This window comes from Misgurnus anguillicaudatus, chromosome 14, assembly GCF_027580225.2.
Source record: "Misgurnus anguillicaudatus chromosome 14, ASM2758022v2, whole genome shotgun sequence".
In the NCBI taxonomy this organism is placed as follows: domain Eukaryota; kingdom Metazoa; phylum Chordata; class Actinopteri; order Cypriniformes; family Cobitidae; genus Misgurnus; species Misgurnus anguillicaudatus.
In genome coordinates this window covers 28,389,764-28,409,012 of record NC_073350.2, presented here as the reverse complement: position 1 = coordinate 28,409,012, position 19,249 = coordinate 28,389,764, and the positions used below count along the sequence as shown (strand labels likewise).

General features: G+C 38.6%; 1 protein-coding gene across 1 annotated transcript; it reads right to left on the bottom strand.

The window, feature by feature from the left end:
• Positions 1-3,980: 3,980 nt before the first annotated feature.
• Positions 3,981-18,466, bottom strand: zmat3 (zinc finger, matrin-type 3). Its single transcript, XM_055183502.2, has 6 exons — positions 18,228-18,466; positions 14,155-14,498; positions 13,230-13,376; positions 10,236-10,402; positions 8,902-8,996; positions 3,981-7,506 (listed from the first exon to the last, which is right to left on the bottom strand). The coding sequence occupies exons 1-6, from the start codon at positions 18,343-18,345 to the stop codon at positions 7,298-7,300; spliced, it is 1,080 nt and encodes a 359-aa protein (XP_055039477.2). The 5' UTR covers positions 18,346-18,466; the 3' UTR covers positions 3,981-7,297.
• Between the last annotated feature and the right edge of the window lie 783 nt (positions 18,467-19,249).

The following is a 19,249-nucleotide window of genomic DNA, read 5'->3' as shown; positions in this document are numbered from 1 at the left end:
TTGTTTAGTCCATTCGGTGTCCCTTCTGGCGTCCGTAGGGAAAGTCTGTTTCCACACAGGGTCATAACTTCCTGTCCGCAAAAAAATACAGATCTCTTTTCACAACAGGATATGGCCTGTCACTGGTGAATCTCTGGAAAAATATACATTTGCTAGAACAGCAGAACAACATTTTACAGCTGTGGTTCTCGCGTGGACCGGGCAGGTTTGAGTCCGGTCCTAAATTATTGGTCTTAGGGATGCATAATGATTAATCGCGATTAATCTATAGCAGAATAAAAGTTTTTGTCTACATCATATATGTGCGCGAACTGTGCACAACAATTATGTATATATAAATATGCACACATGCATGTATAATTTTAAGAAAAATATATTTATATATTAAGTATTTATTTTTATATATAATATAAATTATAAATAAATATACAAATGTATATATACATGAAAACTTTTTTTAAATATATACATGCATGTGTGTGCACTTACCCATACAATGTTACTATACACAGTTCACACACATATGATGTAAACAAAAACCTTCCATAGTGTACTTAAAGTGCTCCACCCTCGCACACCAATCCTATAATCAACACACAAAAAATTCATCTCTAGTACTTCTTAAAATGTTCTTAAGATTATCCAAGTGTACTTCACTGTGCTATTTTGAGACACCATAAATATGAACTAAAATGTGCTAAAATGTATTTAAAAATGTATTTACAGTGAGGAAAATAAGTATTTGAACACCCTACTATTTTGCAAGTTCTCCCACTTAGAAATCACGGAGTGATTTTAAGGTTAAGTTAATGTGAAGACGCGTTAACGCGCGTGTGGAGGTCCCGCAGCGTGGATAAGGCATTTGGTGCGGCGCGGAAGACGCGTTTCCACCTCATTCGCGCGTCTAGCTCGCGCGAAAGGCGGGAATTGAGCGTTGTGCGCAGTACGTGCGGTACACGCGAATGGTGCTTTTTTGTGCATTTTGTGTTTGACGCGAATTGCCGTCTGACGCCTGAGTTGAAAAATTTTAACTTCGGCAGAAATTTCGCACCATGTTAACCAATCAGGAGCCTGCTTGCTGCTGTGGAGGCAGCTCCGTCTAAATCGTTTATCGACCCGCGCTGTTTATTTTCCACCTATAATAAGGTTACCAAATACAAACCGGTAACTCTCTCGATAAATGCATCAACATCAGTCATCTTGCAAACAGACAACCGCATAGCACTTGCCCCTCCCACAAGAAGCGGATTTTGCCTCTGTCGCGCGTCAAATGCTTACTTTTTTCCGCGCGTCTACTCCGCTCTACACGCGTGAATGCATTCAAACTGTTCAAGCGGCAAACTAGGCGCGGTAGACGCGATTTTGACGCCTGAAACGCGGTTGGTGTAAACGCACCATTAGTCTGCCTTTAAAATGTCCACTTCCCCTCCATTTATTATCCTAAATTAGATGCACCTGTTTGAGGTCGTTAGCTGCATAAAGACACCTGTCCACCCCATACAATCAGTAAAAATCCAACTACTAACATGGCCAAGACCAAAGAGCTGTCCAAAGACACTAGAGACAAAATTGTACACCTCCACAAAGCTAGAAAGGGCTACGGGGAAATTGCCAAGCAGCTTGGTGAAAAAAGGTCCACTGTTGGAGCAATCATTAGAAATTGGAAGAAGCTAAACATGACTATCAATCTCCCTCGGACTGGGGCTCCATGCAAGATCTCACCTCGTGGAGTCTCAATGATCCTAAGACAGGTGAGAAATCAGGCCAGAACTACACGGGAGAAGCTGGTCAATGACCTGAAAAGAGCTGGGACCACTGTTTCCAAGGTTACTGTTGGTAATACACTAAGACGTCATGGTTTGAAATCATGCATTGCACGGAAGGTTCCCCTGCTTAAACCAGCACATGTCCAGGCCCGTCTTAAGTTTGCCAATGGATGATCCAGAGGAGTCATGGGAGAAAGTCATGTGGTCAGATGAGACCAAAATATAACTTTTTGGTCATAATTCCACTAAACGTGTTTGGAGAAAGTACTAAAGATGAATTTTTAGCGTACTAATTACAAAATTAGTGTGCGAAAACAAAGCACCCCAAGTACACTATAGAAGTGTACTACTTTTTCACCTGGGTTGGTCTATATATATATTGAACCTATCTAGTGAAGTTACAAATCACATTAAAATAAAAAACAACATACTTTCAAATAGATTTTCACAGAAAAATAGAAATGATATTTGCCATATGAACATATTCGATGAGCATTAATCCAAATTGATCTTTAAAGGTCCTCTGTATGTAAGCGAATTGCAACCAATGGCTCAGTCCACATTTCACCCCTTCCTTTCGAAACGCATAGTGAAGCTATGGTTGCCACAACAGGACAAACATTTCATCGTCTGAGACAACTTAGTGACAAAATGTGCCACGGTAAAAACCATGGCGGCAACTTCCATGTAAAGCGACCCGCGGTGTATGTACAACCCCAAATCAGAAAAAGTTGGGACACCGCAGAAACCGTGAGCAAAAAAGGAATAGAACAATTCACCAATCTCACAAACTTATACTCTATTCACAATAGGACAAAGACAACATATCAAATGTTGAAAGTGAGACATTCTGAAATGCCATGCCAAACACTGGCTCACCCTGGACCCCATGAGAGCCACACACTCCAAAAAAAGTTGGGACAGGTAGCAACAAGAGGCCAGAAAAGTTAGATGTGCATATAAGGAACAGCTGGAGGAGGACCAATGTTTAGGAATAGGAATGTTGTCCCATTCTTTTCTAAAACAGGCTTCTAGTTGCTCAACTGTCTTAGGTCTTCTTTGTCGCATCTTCCTCTTTATGATGCGCTGAATGTTTTCTGTGGGTGACAGATCTGGACTGCAGGCTGGCCATTTCAGTACTCAGATCCTTCTTCTACGCAGTCTTGATGTTGTAATTGATGCAGTATGTGGTCTGGCATTGTCATGTTGGAAAATGCAAGGTCTTCCCCGAAAGAGACGACATCTGAATGGGCGCGTATGTTGCTCTAAAACTTGTATAAACCTTTCAGCATTGATGATGCCTTTCCAGATGTGTAAGCTGCCCATGCCACACGCACTCATGCAACCCTAAACCATCAGAGATGCAGGTTTCTGAAATGAGCACTAATAACAACTTGGGATGTTCTTGTCCTCTTAAGTCCGGATGAAATGGCGTCCCAGTTTTCCAAAAAGAACTTCAAATTTTGATTCGTCCGACCACAGAACAGTTTTCCACTTTGCCAAAGTCCATTTTAAATGAGCCTTGGCCCAGAGAAAACGTCTGTGCTTCTGTGTCATGTTTAGATATGGCTTCTTGTTTGACCTATAGAGTTTTAGCCGGCAACAGCGAATGGCACGGTGGATTGTGTTCACCGACAATGTTTTCTGGAAGTATTCCCGAGCCCATGTTATGATTTCCATTACAGTAGCATTCCTGTATGTGATGCAGTGCCGTCTAAGGGCCCGAAGATCACGGGCATCCAGTATGGTTTTCCAGCCTTGACCCTTACGCACAGAGATTGTTCCAGAGTCTCTGAATCGTTGGATGATATTATGCACTGTAGATGATGATAACTTCAAACTCTTTGCAATTTTTCTCTGAGAAACTCAGCATTGGGGGAATTGCTGATTCTCTGCCCATCTTGACTTCTGAAAGACACTGCCACTATGACAGGCTTTTTTATACCCAATCATGTTGCCAATTGACCTAATAAGTTGCAAATTAGTCCTTAAGCTGTTCCTTATATGTACATTAAATTTTCTGGCCTCTTATTGCTACCTGTCCCAACTTTTTTTGGAATGTGTGGCTCTCATGAAACCCAAAACGAGCCAACATTTGGCACGACACCTCAAAACGTCTCACTTCCAACACTTGATACTCCATTTATATTCCATTGCAAATAAATTACAAGTTTATGAGATTAGTAAATTATTTCATTCCTTTTTTACTCACAATTTCTACAGTGTCCCAACCCCCTCTGATCTGGGGTTGCAAAAAAAAGAGATAAAAACGGCTCATTTGAAGATAATAAATAAATCTTTATACACCGCTGATAATATAGTTATGTATATTATATTGCATTTCTGTCAAGAGATCCTTCTAAAAATTACACAATGCACCTTTAAACGTATGTCCGTGTATATACACATAAAACACATCAGCACATATTCGTTTATAGAAAAGGATTTGATTAAAATGGTGAGTATTTGACTATGCAAAACATTTATAATCACATTAAGCTGGGAGTTCCTTCTGCTTAAAACATATGCAAAGCAACAGTGCAACGACAACAAAACAGAGCTCCTGAAATGTGCAAATCACAGCCGAGTGAGCTTTACGCTCTGAGGAAAATGTAACGTGTTTACATCACAGCCTGCCATGGAAAAGAGTCCGATAGAGTCCTCCTTATGTAAACATTTGATCTGAATTATTTTAAATATCTATCTAATATTACATGACGTGTCATCCCGAACAAAGTCTTTTCCAGTTCTTCAGCAAGTGCAAATGTTTCAGGAAATCCACCTCTGAAATTGTCCTTTGCTTTAAGTGCAGCGCTCCTTTTTTGACAGCAATAAAAATATGTACAAGCAGCGATTATTTCATGCATTTCATAAACTGAACACCACATAACTAACATTAAATCAAACAGGGAAGAATGGTAGGACTACAATCGCAAACATCGTAACAATGGACAAAATATTGAAAGCAACACAACAAATAATAACTGTAAAACAAAACACAGCATCTGTTTAGCATATCGTAAATGCCTTCGATGGAATATTTGTAGTGTTAAAATTGTAAAGGTGAATGATTCTGCATACAATAAAGCGTGCATAAATGTAAAATATTAAAACTAAGAGTTTGCTTCAACATGCTCCACACAGTAACTGCTCAAAGGCCATGCTATCTTGTTGGGGATGCAAAATATAAAAATTTATTTTATTTTATAAACCTGGTTGGTTGGTTTACTATTTATTATCTTGGTAGACCAACTTGCAATAAACTATGAGCAGGTTGATAAGGCGGAGATATTTCATTTTCTTATAATGTGAGGTAGGAGGCATAGTCCCAAAGTAATCTTAGTAAAATAACTGGGAAGTGAGGAAAGAGCTTCCCTGGGGATAACCCAGACCGAAAATAACAAACAACAATCACCCAACGAATTCTGATGGTTTTAAATATAAGATATACACATATACCACCTAAACAGATCAAATGATGTTTGGATAGACTATGAAACGTGTGCAAATCCAGACCGGGTAGATCTATTGTCATCGCTATGAAAGTACACTGAGCAGATAGGACCATCGTGAGGATTCTCCTGGGAAAACCGTCCGTCATCGTCCTAATCTGAACAGCAGCAGTGTTCTGTAGCTTTTCAATAAGCGCAGTAAATCCACGCCTCAGAATAAGAGTTGCCACTTTTGTTTGTTTAAGTGCTGCCTGATTTGTCTTTTTTGTTTTTGAGGCATCAACTGTATGCAAAATAAAGAAAAAGCATCCAGTCTGCATTGAAGGTGCTGGAAGTACAGTAATTAAATAAAAAAATATAGTGAATGATAAAAATAAACAGTGGGGTCCTAAAGTCTAAGACAATTAAAATGCTTCTGTTTTTTACTTAAATATTAATTCATTACAAAGGATGTTATCAGCTAAGAAATTTCAGCAAGGAAAACTGAACTCGTGTATAAATTAATAAAACATTTTTGCTCTTTTCATTAGTCACCAGAAACTTAATTTAATTTAAATATGCTTTAGTGTCCATGTCAAAATGTTAATTTGTTTAGTTTTTCCTTTTATTATTTGAATCCTAGATTTTTAATGTGCACTGTAAAAAAATGGTTGGTTCTTAAAGAGCACCTATTTCATTGCTAAAAAACAAAGTTATTTTGTGTACATAGTATAATACAATGTGTTTGCGTGGTTTATGGTTAAAAAAACATTATTTTCCACATATTGTACATTTTTGTAGCAGAGATATGAAAAGCGCTGTGTCCCTGATTGGCCAGCTAATCTGAACGTTGTGATTGGCCTTAATACCTCTGACGTCAGCAGGAAATGTGACGCTCTATACCATGTTTGAAAGATTTGTGCACAATACAATGCTACAGGAGTTAACTTACAGGCTGTGAGTCCGAAGCGGGAGGAATTATGATAATGTCACTCTTCTTTATGTCACCAATCCCAGTATGTAAACTGTTGCCTAAAATCCGTGTGTTTGTTGTAGTCCAAGAAAAGAGATTTACGATAAAAGACGATACGAGCGTCATCGTTTACTATGGGGTTTGAACATTTTGCATATCGTCAACGTACTAATACACACTTACACACCAGAGGAAATGTAAAAACGTGAATCGGACAATAGGTGCTCTTTAAAAAGTAAGTTACTCTGGCAGCCTTAAAATTGTTATTTTTTAAACTTGAATTAACTCAACATTTTAAGTCAGCCAGGTAACTTACTTTATTTAATTCGAACTTCCAAATCTTTTCTTTACAGTGTGGTCTTAGATTTTCGGCCCCAAGCTGTCCATAAGGAGAGAAAAGATGTACCGTAAATTACAAAAGTGCACCATCCAGTATTATTTGTGTAATTATTTGTCTAGGATAGGACTTCACTGTCTTTACTGTAATAATGAATCATCTTTAGCTTATTAGGCAACTGATCCTAGATCTGTAATTATAGGGATGTATAACCCCCCACAACTGTTAAGAGGATAGTTCACTGAAAATGAAAACCCCGTCATCATGTTCCCACCCCCAAGCTGTTACCAACCTGAACAGATGTCTCTGTTCTGCTGAACACAAAGGAAGAGTTTGAAAAATCTTTGTAACCAAGCAGATCTGGAGCACCATTGACTTCCATAGTATGAAAAAATAATGCTATGGAAGTGAATGGTGCCCCAAATCTGTTTTTAAAATATCTTCATTTGTGTTCAGCAGAACCAAGAATTTTATACAGATTTGGAACAACTTGAGGGTGAGTAAATGATGACAGAATTCTCATTTTTTTGTAAACTATCCCTTTAAGCATCCTTACTCTCTATGTTAAATCTAAAAGCCTCAAATTAGTCCCTTATTAATAAAAAATATCCTTTAAGCCTGGTGCAAAACAAAACAAAAAAAACTTGAAACTCTTCAGTGTTTAGTAAATTCTTGTCTTAACTAAATACTAATAGCTTCTAGAGTAACAAAATGAAACTCTTTAACACTTTATGCTCACATTAAAACAATAACATCGCTTCATTCTGAAATGAAAAGTGGCCAATGTTTTTCAAGTGTACCCCAGGTTCTCCATTTCACTACGGTAGCGTTGTTCCGACACTCTGCTTTTGTGTTGCTTGCTCTCCAGGTGTAGACGAAATTCAGCTTCTTCGCTGGCACCTGAGTTACACATGGAGCAGTAAAACTGCCCGCTGGGAGTGACGCACATGGCGAGGTCTCGTGGGATACGTTGCCTCGGCCGTGGGTTGTAGTAAGGACCTAAAACATGCGAGATGAAGTAAATAAAACATCAGATACTCTCCCTTCAGTATTTCAAAGGCGATGGAGCACGTGTCTTGCTAATTTGCATAATGTTAAACTTTCTCAACTGTTGCATTGTTACACGCAGTCCTGTCATCAGCGGTTGCTGTCGTTTATTCCAGTCACACCCTCCTGTATTATTCCTGTCCATAAAATTATATGCAGATTAAATAGTTCAGTCACTTGTTTGATGTGACTACTAAATGCTATACTCTATGGGGTGGTTTCCCGGACTAGACAGGACTAGACCTTAGTTTAATTATGAAATATAACTAGATTCAACAAACATGTCTTACTAAAAACATTACTTGTGTACATTTTGAAGCAAAACAAACAGCACTGATGTATTTTAAGATATATCAGTGCAAGTTGTTTTCAGTTTGACAGCTTTAACATTTATTTTACTCTAGGACTAGTCTTATCCCTGTCCGGGAAACCACCCCTATATGTGTCTATCTGAGGGCAGGGGCAATGGGGCCATACGTCTGATCGAAATCTGCCAACACGTGGGTGACGTCAGAGATCTCAAACTGACGCGGGGTGGGGTATCGGCTTACACACACCAAAGCCCTGGCGTCCGGCCTGCATTTAGCGAGACTAGCGCACTGCGCTACATTAGCACATAACACACACAGCTGCCAACCGTTCTGCTGCCAAATGGAGGTTTTGCACCACAACCGAGCAGAAAAAGGTACCAGATGGACAAGCTGGGGTCAAAATTAGACATGTGAACTAAAACATCGCTGCCATCTTGCACACAAGCATAAAATATGAGTCACATGATGAAGGTCAGGGCATTTGATCCACGGGGAACAAGCATACTGATAAAAGTTACAGTGGCGGCTCATGACTGCTCATCCAAGGGGCGCAATTTCAAAATATGTGTTCGGAGTGTCATGTGTGTTGCTCGTGTTTTTAAAATATGTGTTTGTTGCATCATGTGAACCATGTGCATCACGTGTTTTATCAAAATGAGGGCCTGCTGCACACGCCTCAAAACCGTTTATGATAAAAGTGACGCTCACGTTCACAAAATACACGCAAGACACTCCCTTAACAGCAAACTCTGATTATGCATGAGATTATGTGAGTATCTGGCAAACGCGAGCGTCTCTTTTATCATAAACCCTTTAGACGCGTCTGCAGCAGGCACTTATTTTGACAAGACACGTGATGTACATAAGATCACTCGACGCACATATTTTGAAATTACGAACCACACATATGACTGGCTACATACATGTTGTGACGACTTCGCATCGAGCGCCCTCGAAAAGAGAAGTCACTGGCCGCCACTGAAAAATAAAGTCACTTTAAATGTATTAATAATAATGTAAATAAATGTAAATGTACCTGGCATGGCAGTATTGTTGTGGGCCCTGCGGTTCTTCATTAACCGATACTCGTACCCATCTTTCCTGGGACGTCTCTGAGTGTCAGGCAAGTCTCTGAAAAACATGCTGTGTCTTTAGTTTTGTATGAACTAAAGTTTTTTTATCCTTTAGTCAAATCAAATCACTTCAAGCGAACCATTAAAGTAAAAGACATGCTTACAAATGAACAAAAGGAGGAATGACATTCTTTTTATTCACAACAATATTTACCTGTGTATGCTTTTGCTTAAACATTTGAATATATGAAAATGAACAGAGCTAGCAGTAGGCATCATGTTTGCTCAGATATGATCAGGCGTTTAGAGGCTAACAGGATGTATCATTGTGACTTTCTTATCAACTTTGGCCACAAAGAGTTTTAAACGTGCAGCCAACTTATCACTGCAAAAACAGACCGAAGATAAAGCAAACAGGAAAAAGCTCTTCCTCAAACCAATCCTCACTAGGCCATAGGGTCATAATACATATAATACATAACAAGTCTACAGATTTAAAGGAATAGTCTACTCATTTTCAATATTAAAATATGTTATTACCTTAACTAAGAATTGTTGATACATCCCTATATCATCTGTGTGCGTGCACGTAAGCGCTGGAGCGCGCTGCGACGCTTCAATAGCATTTAGCTTAACCCCATTCATTCAATGGTACCATTTAGAGATAAAGTTAGAAGTGACCAAACACATCAACGTTTTTCCTATTTAAGACGAGTAGTTATACGAGCAAGTTTGGTGGTACAAAATAAAACGTAGCGCTTTTCTAAGCGGATTTAAAAGAGGAACTATATTTTATGGCGTAATAGCACTTTTGGGAGTACTTCGACTCGCCTGAAAAGTCCGCTCCCCTTCTCCCTCTCATAATGGGAGAGGGAGGGTGTTACTGTGCCGAGTCGAAGTACTCGAAGTAACTTCTAACTTTATCTCTAAATGGTACGATTGAATGAATGGGGCTAAGCTAAATGCTATCGAAGCGTCGCAGCGCGTTCCAGAGCTTACGTGCACGCACACAGATGATAGAGGGATGTATCAACAATTCTTAGTTAAGGTAATAACATATTTTAATATTGAAAATGAGTAGACTATTCCTTTAACTAGAATGGAAAATGCGCAGGGATTAATGTATTAATGTACACAATTTAAGGCAGGTTGTGCTTAATGGAGATTTTTAGCCCAATATATCTATAATTCCACTGTTACTGCATCTCAAAACTGAAGAAACCAGATGCTTTCGTTTGACAAAATGCAAAAAGATGAGATCTGTTTATCTGGGAGGTTATGGGTGTGACAGACTCACGATGATGTGGCGTTCTGCTGTGCCTCTGACAGCCGCAGTCTCTTGGCGTGATTCTTGCCCTGGTAGTGAGCTTGTGCCACGGCCGGGGAACTGAAGGAAGCATCACAAAGCTTACAGTAATCGTTCTCGGTCGCCAGTATGATTCTGCTCGTTCCCTTCGAGAGCGGCTGCAGACAGAACAATGAGAGCAAAGCCAGTATGAAAGATGTGCACACTGGTAATTTACTGATTACTAGCACACGGGGCTTAATGATTGGACACTGTGTAGCACCACATGATCAAACGGCACTTAAAGCTATTTTTAGATTTAAAGGTCACGTTCTTACTGATCCCATTTTTTAAACCATATTGGTGTGTAATGTTGCTATAATAGCTTAAATAATACCTGTAAAATGATAAAGCTCAAAGTTCACTGTCAGATATTTATTCGGTATTTTACACTTAAAGCCCTGTTTTCAGATTGTTTATGATGAAATAGAACAGTTTTGACTGAAATTTCGAAATATGCGGCAGCCCCGAGAATTTGCGAGTGTTTGTTGTATCACCTCCCACCTCTACAATGGCTGTACAGGTGCACTGGAACAATCCCTCCTAAAATGCATCAAACCCTCGTCCACAAAGACGCGAAACCCACCGAGTGGCCAGAGGTGCTCACTGATGTGCTCGCGCAGAAGGTCGCTGCAAGAGATGCTTTCCAACAGGTGTTTTAGCATTCGTTGTAAACTTGTGGACCTATTTTTCCAAACGCCTCACACCCGTATATTCTTCCGTTGAGAGCTTGAATAATAGACACTCCAGCCCATGTGGTGGCGATAATCCGCCTTTGCCAATTACAGGAATACAAACAACGTTCCCGGTGCGGAGTAATACCGTACCTCACAGCACATCTAATACAAGTCAATAGAGTTGGACAAAACTACGATAAAACCTGTTGGAGTGCGTCTTTTGCGGCGATTTTTGTGTGAACATATCAGTGAACACCCCTGACCACTCGGTAAGTTTCACGTCTTTGTACATGAAAGCTCAATGCATTCCAGGAAGGACTGTTCCAGTGCACCCATAGAGCCATTGCAAAAGTGGGAGGTGACAAAACAAACACCCGCAAATTCTCAGGGCCAGCATCATATGTCCAAATTTCAGTCAAAACCGTTCTATTTTATCATAAACAATCTGAAAACAGGGCTTTAAGTGCAAAATACCGAACTTGTCCTTTAACAGAATTCGTCTTATAAGCCTACAGCGAACGGCCGGTTTGGACTACAGGTCTCTACTTCCTGCTTTAATGACGTCACTAGAACTGTTTATTGACTAAGCTCCGCCCACAGGAATACGGCAGTCGCCAGCTAAGCTAACGGCATATTTTGTGAATAATTAACTCTTTCCCTGCCAGCGTTTTTTAAAAATGTTGCCAGCCAGCGGCAGCATTTTTCATGTTTATCACAAAAGTTTAATGCCTTCCAGAAAAAAACAGATCCTCTGCTTTCAAACAAACAAACTGAAAAACATTTCATCCTACCTTGATTAGTTTTCTTTTAATCACCTCTCAAATATGGGTAGGTTTCTTCAACAACACCAAATATTGAGCAAAAAGCTGAGATAATTCCATTTTAGTGAAGGACTCAGATTCAGAGCGATCCTCAAAACTTACACGGACATACAGCTGTTTGCCCTAGGGCGATACTTCTGGGTTTTATACATTGCGGAAGATATAGGCCTATATACCTGGTGGATAATAGCGGTATTGCGGAAATCCGGAAATACACGTCATTGGCAGGAAAGCGTTTTCTCTTAATAGACGAGTTAACTCGTCAATGGCGGGAAAAGGGTTAAAGGGATAGTTCACCCAGATATTAAAGTTACCCCATTATTTACTCACCCTTAAAGGTGCAGTGTGTAACTTTTAGAAGAATCTCTTGACAGAAATGCAATATAATATACATAACTATATTATCAGGGGTGTATAAAGACTTCAAATAATGAACAATTATGTTTTAATAACCTTAGCATAATACGTTTTTATCTACATACACTGGGGGTCCCCTTTCATGGAAGCCACCATTTTGTGTCACCACGTTTCTACAGAAGCCCTTAACGGACAAACTTCGTTTAATAAGTTGCCTCTGATAGACATGTTTGTCCTGTGGCATTTACCGTAGCTTCTGCGTTTCAAAAGCGAGGGGTCAGCTGTGGACGAGCTGTTGGTTGCAATTTGCAACCTCCCCACTAGATGCCGCTAAAATTTACACACTGCACCTTTAAGCCATCTTTGATTTATATGATTATCTTTTTCAGACAAAAACAATCAGAGTTATATAAGAAAATGTCCTGGCTGTTCCAAGCTTTATAAAATGGTGCTTCTGATAAAAAAAAGTCCATCCGTCACAGTCACAGAAGTAATCCAAGTGGCTCCAGGGGGTTAATATTGACCTTTTGAGGGCAATCAATGTGATTTTGTAAGAAAAATATCAATATTTAAAACTTTACAAAGTAAAATAACTGGCTTTTGTTAATGTTCACGAGAAAATGCATTTCCAGCGTATGACGTAGCGTATGAAACATAGTGGTGAAAAAAGATAATCATATACATAGAGAATGGCTTGAGGGTGAACAATTCATGGGGTTATTTTATTTTTTGGATAAACTATTTCTTTAAGGCTGCAATATGTAATATTTGTTGGTAACAAATAACCAAAAAAAATTATGGAGCAAGTTCGGTCTCCTTGCCTTAACTTGACTCACAACAGTAAGCTTATAATATTAATTTTAAGTTGAGCTGTCGGGTCGGATTTTACAGAAAATGTCAGCTGTTTTCCAACAAACATCAATATGAGTATGTAAAGTAACCTGCCTTTTTTATGTTTCAAACAGAGATGGCAATAAAAGGGGAAAAGTTATGGATTGCAGCGTTAATGTGATATAGTATCTTCCCACACAGTCAGACAAAGAAAAACAAATTGAGACAGAAACCATTTACCAATAAAGAGCTAAATGTACCTGTTTAGGATTCCCATTTGCAGAATCTGTGGGTGGAGCAGATGAGGGTTGATGGGAAACAGGCTCTCCTACCTCTGGTATTCTAATGGGAGGCGGCTGTTGGCTACCAGCATAAAAATTGCGCAGCTTTTTACTGTGGTTTTTCCCCTGTATTCAAAACAAAACATGGATTACCCCGTCCTTTCTTTGGCAGTGACTGTAACCAGTAGCCAGACAGTCATGATAAACAACTTACTGAAAGGATACTGAAAGTCAGATTTGTAAACAAAAACCATCAAGCTCACATAACACATGCTGTTTCTGCATGTGATTGTAGCACAATCCATTGAATCTGATTGGACCATCAGCATCGCGCCAAAAAATAACTTTCAATGGCAGGGGACTATTTTTGGGCAGCCATGTTACAGCAGCAAAGTCCTTGATTATTACGCCAGAATGAGAGTATAGTTCCTAGCCATATCTGCCTAGAAAATCGCACCTTTTGATTTTCTGTTGTTCTTAGTACACGATGTAACTACAGAAGAGTCGAGTTTTAAATAGGAAAAATATCGAAACTCTTTGGTTATTTTTAGCGCGATGCTAATGGTCTAATTAGATTCGGTGGATTGTGCTGAGCTATGCTGGAAGTGCTAGCGCCAGACCCGGAAATCAGCTGAATGGATTCCAAAATAGTATAAATCAAACTCTAGGGGAGCTGGAAAATGAGTATATTTTCAAAAAAGTGGAATGTCCCTTTAACAGTGTTAATAAGTCAGAATGCATGAGATCGCTTTCAACGCCCCCTTTAACCATTTTCTACATCTTTAGACACCAAGCAGTTTGTTCACTAACCACTGTGCTCAAATGAACAAGGATGTGAATTCATTCAAGACTTTTGTATCTTACTTTCATACTTTGTGGACAATAACAGGAGTGTTTAGATTACCTGATAATGAGCTTGGGCTTGTTGTGCAGAGTTTAGTGTGACGTTACACAGTTTACAGTACAAAGGCTTGCAGAGTTCCTCCAGTGTGGCTTCCTGATCAGCGCCCATCGCCTGACCGTCCTCATCTGGGGGTTTTGGACTGAGGACAGGGTGTGCTGGAATGGACGGACTGGGTGGCAGTTGGAGGTGCGGGGATGGCTTAACCGTAAGAGGAGTACAGAGGGGGAATCGCAGTGGGTCCGGGGGCATTATCACAGGTGGTGGTCGGAGGTTTTGAGTTGGGGTCATAGCCTGGAAGGGCTGGCACATAAGACTGGGGTTTGGCTTCAGAACCGGATCTGCACCTGGAAGCCAAATGATAGAATTTCCATTAAATTACAAAGATAAGATTTTTGGGAAAACATAATGGATTCATAATTATAGTGTAAAATGACCAACTGCATGATTGTGTCATGAAACAGATGGCTTATAGGAAATAAATTACAAATGAGATATCATCTTTTCTTTGACAGCAGCAAGATTAAATTTGGATCAAATGGAGGCTTTTACACTTTCTTTAGCAAGAAGACATTCTTGCCTGGCCTCCTTTAGATGTGATCAGGGCTGACTCTCGCCTACTGAGCTGAAGGCATGTTTGACGCTCCGGCAGATCCACGGCTGAACGAGTGGGGGTTGGACAGTCAGCTGTTTCATGGCTGTGCGATATTTCCAGTGTATCAGTTCCGACAGGATCATGACAACAATGATACAGCCAACCAAAATAGACATAGGAATGCGCCAAATGGTTTTGTTTCCGGTTGCCTGGACGGTGTCATCAATAGAGTGCCGCGGTCTGGATGTCTGGACCAAAACTAAGATATAGGCCTTAAATGAAGCAGTTGCCCTTTCCTTTCCTCCAGTATTCCTGTTTGGCTATCAACTCTCTGCACTTGCAGAGGAACATGTACTTTTATACAAGGAATACAATTTCAGAAAAAATGGTCCCTAAGCTATCACTTAGGTACAAAGCTGTGACCTTTGCATCTAAAGAGTTCATATTAGTGGCTTAGAGGTATATATTGGTACCAAAGGTACATAATAGTACCTCAAAAGTACATGTTGGTTCCCAATATATATAAATATGCACCTAAATGGTGATTCTATCAACCTTGAAAATGTGAAAAAAATCAACCCAGTAACTTAGTTTTGGTAAACCATTCTCTGCAAGCATGTAAAAAAAGGTCATTGAAATTTGTCTCGCCTTGTGATGTCAGAAGGGGATAATACTGCCCCTTAATCTGCACTTTCCAACCACAACACTGCCATTTAGTGAAGAAATCAGCTCATTTGCATAAAAAACACCCCCAAAAAGGCAAATTTTTGCTCACACTTACAAAGTGGCAATTTTAACATGTTATAATAAATGATCTATAGGGTATTTTGAGCTAAAACTTTACATACGTACTCTGGAGACACCAAAGATTTATTTTACATCTTAAAAAAGTCTTGTGAAATGTTCCCTTTAAAGTTTTTATGAATATGCAAATTAACCCCCATTGCCATTTAGTCACACCAGCTCGATTTCCTGATCCACTCCGTCAACGAGTTGACATGATTGGTTACATGTTTGTGATAGTTATGGTAAACTGCCGTTTTAGGGAAAAAATACGCAGCAATGCTTATGACTGATGAATTGGCACATGGTTTGTCTTAAAGCATATTGAAAAAACACATAGAAATGTAAACGTTTTTGTATCACACATACAGACTTGAATGCTTTACAAGTTTCTTAAAAGGTTAGGTAGTTGCTAAATGAATGATTGTAGTTCAGACAAACAGGTAGTCCTTCCTCAAACTCATACAAATCTAAAACTGATATGCTGGACCATTTAGATCAGTGGTCTCCAACATGGTGCCATTGTCTAGGGTACCACTTTTAGCATAGCTTAGCATAATCCATTGAATCTGATTAGACCATTAGCATGCGCCCAAAAATAAAAATATTTTATTGTGTACTAAGACAGACGGAAAATTTAAACTTGTGATTTTCTAGGCCGATATGGCTAGGAACTATACTCTCAAACTGGCGTAATAATCAAGGACTTTGCTGACATACCATGGCTGCAGCAGGCGGAATGATATTACGCAGTGCCCAAAAATAGTCCCCTGCTATTGAAAGTTACAAAGGCGACTGTTTACGGCCTAGAAAATTTTAACTTTTAATTTTCCATCTGTCTTTGTAAAAACAGTGTAACTACAGAAGAGTCAAGTTTTAAATAGAAAAAATACCGAAATTCTTTAGTTATTTTTGAGCAGGATGCTAATGGTCTAATCAGATTCAATGGATCATGCTTAGCTATGCTAAAAGTGGTACCGCCAGACCCGGAAATCGGCTGAGAGGATTCCAAAACGGTAAAAATGAAATGTTTAACTTTGGGGGAGCTGGAAAATTTACCTATTTTCAAAAAAAGTCCCTATAATAGCCTCAATTTTAATATTTGTTTATTACTTTTATATTAACTTGGCTTCTTTTATGTATGTTAACATTTTAAACATTGATAAAACATATCAATAAGTAAAATAAAATAAAATCAACAAGTAAAATTAAAAAAGTTAAACAAAAAGGTTTTGAGACTAGGCTTTATCAAAAAAGTAGCCCCCCAAATTGTTTTATCCATTGTGGTAGCCCTTGCTCACAAAAATGTTGGAGAGCCCTGATTTAGATTAATATAGCAATATTTTGAAAGTGCATCATAATGATCCGCATCACACAAAATATAACCTGAATGAACAATGTCCAACCATTTCACACTCCTCTCATCTTGACTTTAGCGCCTGGACACAAACCTGATAACTCCTGGTCATCAGAGAATACAGAAATAGGTCTAAGAAGAACCCACATAAACCCTGTTCAAGTTCAGATACACATATAATACTGTACCTTCATTCTGTTTCCTTCTATCTCTCCCTATAAATATTTAGTCTCTCTATATATATAGATTTTAGCATCAAACTTTATATACAGCATAACATATGTTGGTTCATTAAAGCTGGCATGAAATATTTTTAGATTTACGGAGGATTGTTCACATGTGGCATGTATAATGCAAGGTAGTCTGGGTACATGAGAAGGTAAAGCAGGGCTATCACTTGATGCTGCAGGTTGTTTTACACCGCTCAACAGTGCAAAACACTTCTAAGCTGTTGGTGCATTGTACAATTGTTCTTTGAAAGCATCAATTATGGAGACATGCATGGTTGCTCTCTGTGCTTAAGGAAAACAATTTATGCAGTGTTTGTCGACCAGGTTAATAGAAATTTATTTCATCTTCCTTTTTGTGTAAACACTTGAGTGCTTTTATGTGGTGGTTTACCAAAAGTAGCTTAATAAAAGCCATTATCACTCCTCCAACCATGATTTGCTCATGAACAGGATGCAGCCTAAATGTTGTAAAATGCAATATATGTGTGCATTTCTGCAGCTACAAGCAGTATGTATGTCCAATTTGATGTTAAAAATTAATTGCAAAGTAAAAGAGTATTCATTCATGTTTGTTAAAGATTTATAGCTAATAGTAAAAAGTTAAAAATACTCAATCTAGTGATCTTTAGGTATGAAAATGGCCAGCAACTCCTACCAAATATCCTAATAACCTGCCATGTGTTTTTAAAGAATAAATAAAGGTTTTATCCAATTCCTATCCACAAATTGAAAAACTTCATGTATATAGCATGTATATTTTGACATATATAATGCCATAAACATAACATTTATGCTTGACCAGACATTTCTTAATACAAAATTAAACAAACATTAAAAAATATGTTTATCTAGTGTATTAAGCCAGAGTGTATTAACACCTTTATCCTATTGCAATGCAGATATATGAGAGGCCAAAATCAATCTGTCAGTGAATACTTAGGCTGACATCACGGCCTTTACACTAATAAATACTAATATTATTAAAAAATGACGTTTGATGATCCATAACTGTCGCAATTTAGGGTATTGTACAGAGCAACAAAATAATGTGCAGTGCATCCCTTTAAGCGCAGTGCATTGAAACCATCTCGAAAACAATATTGTATCTTACCTGACAGCCGAGGAAAATATTGACTGCAATCTCCATAATTTACAGTCTGAGAGTTGTAGATATTGGAGTAGTCGGCACCTGAATAAAATGCATCTCTGTTCTTTACATCCATCGCCATCTTCCCCGCATCCTTTCAAGCTCTCTGCTCAACTTCTTCCAGCCAGACGTGCGCCGCATGCTTCAAGAGTCCAACAGAGGGGGGTTTACCATCACAAACGCTTTTAGAAACGTTTCAAATTTTAACACATTAAAAAAACCCAGGTAGTATGAGAATTGTTTATTTTACGTAAATCCATGGTATAAATTAATTTAACAATATTTTTAAACTGTTCATTATTCACGTGCGATCGATATTGGCATCACCCTCGCTTAAGGTAGTACAGTCCATTTCCTATCGATGTGAGAATCTGATTGACGATTCTTCACACGCATTGGGAGGATGAGCGGGTCAGTGAACATCAAATAATGTTTAAATCAAACAAAATAATTGATCAAAAAGAAACAAATGAACAAACCCACCAAACTACCCTTTCACAAGCCTTTTATGTTTAAGACATGTTTTTATTTATCCGCGAAAACGTCCAGCTGTAGTCCAGCTAGTATGCCTTTTAGAATAATGACAGTAAATGCAGTAAATAAAGTGTAAAAAAAAATCTGTCAGTTTTTAATGGTTTTCGTTGGCGTAAAGTATGACGTAAATTATTTTTTTTATTTTTATTACTTAGGGCGTTTTAGAATGAGCTAAAACGAAAACGAAACAGTAACGGTAGACATAAGAACGAGAAACTAATTATTATTGGAGAAATTAGTCATAAAACAAAAAAACTTGTTTGTGGGAAAGCTACGAATAACACATGTGATGTGTTAAGGTTTTATATTTTAACAAACACAAATACAACAGACACAAATACAACCCAAATGTTATGCTGCTACCTTTACTCGCGTGCATTCAACAGTGCAATTTCTTTATTATCAATTATGTACAATGCCAAAAATTATATATATTTGTATTTTTCTGCATT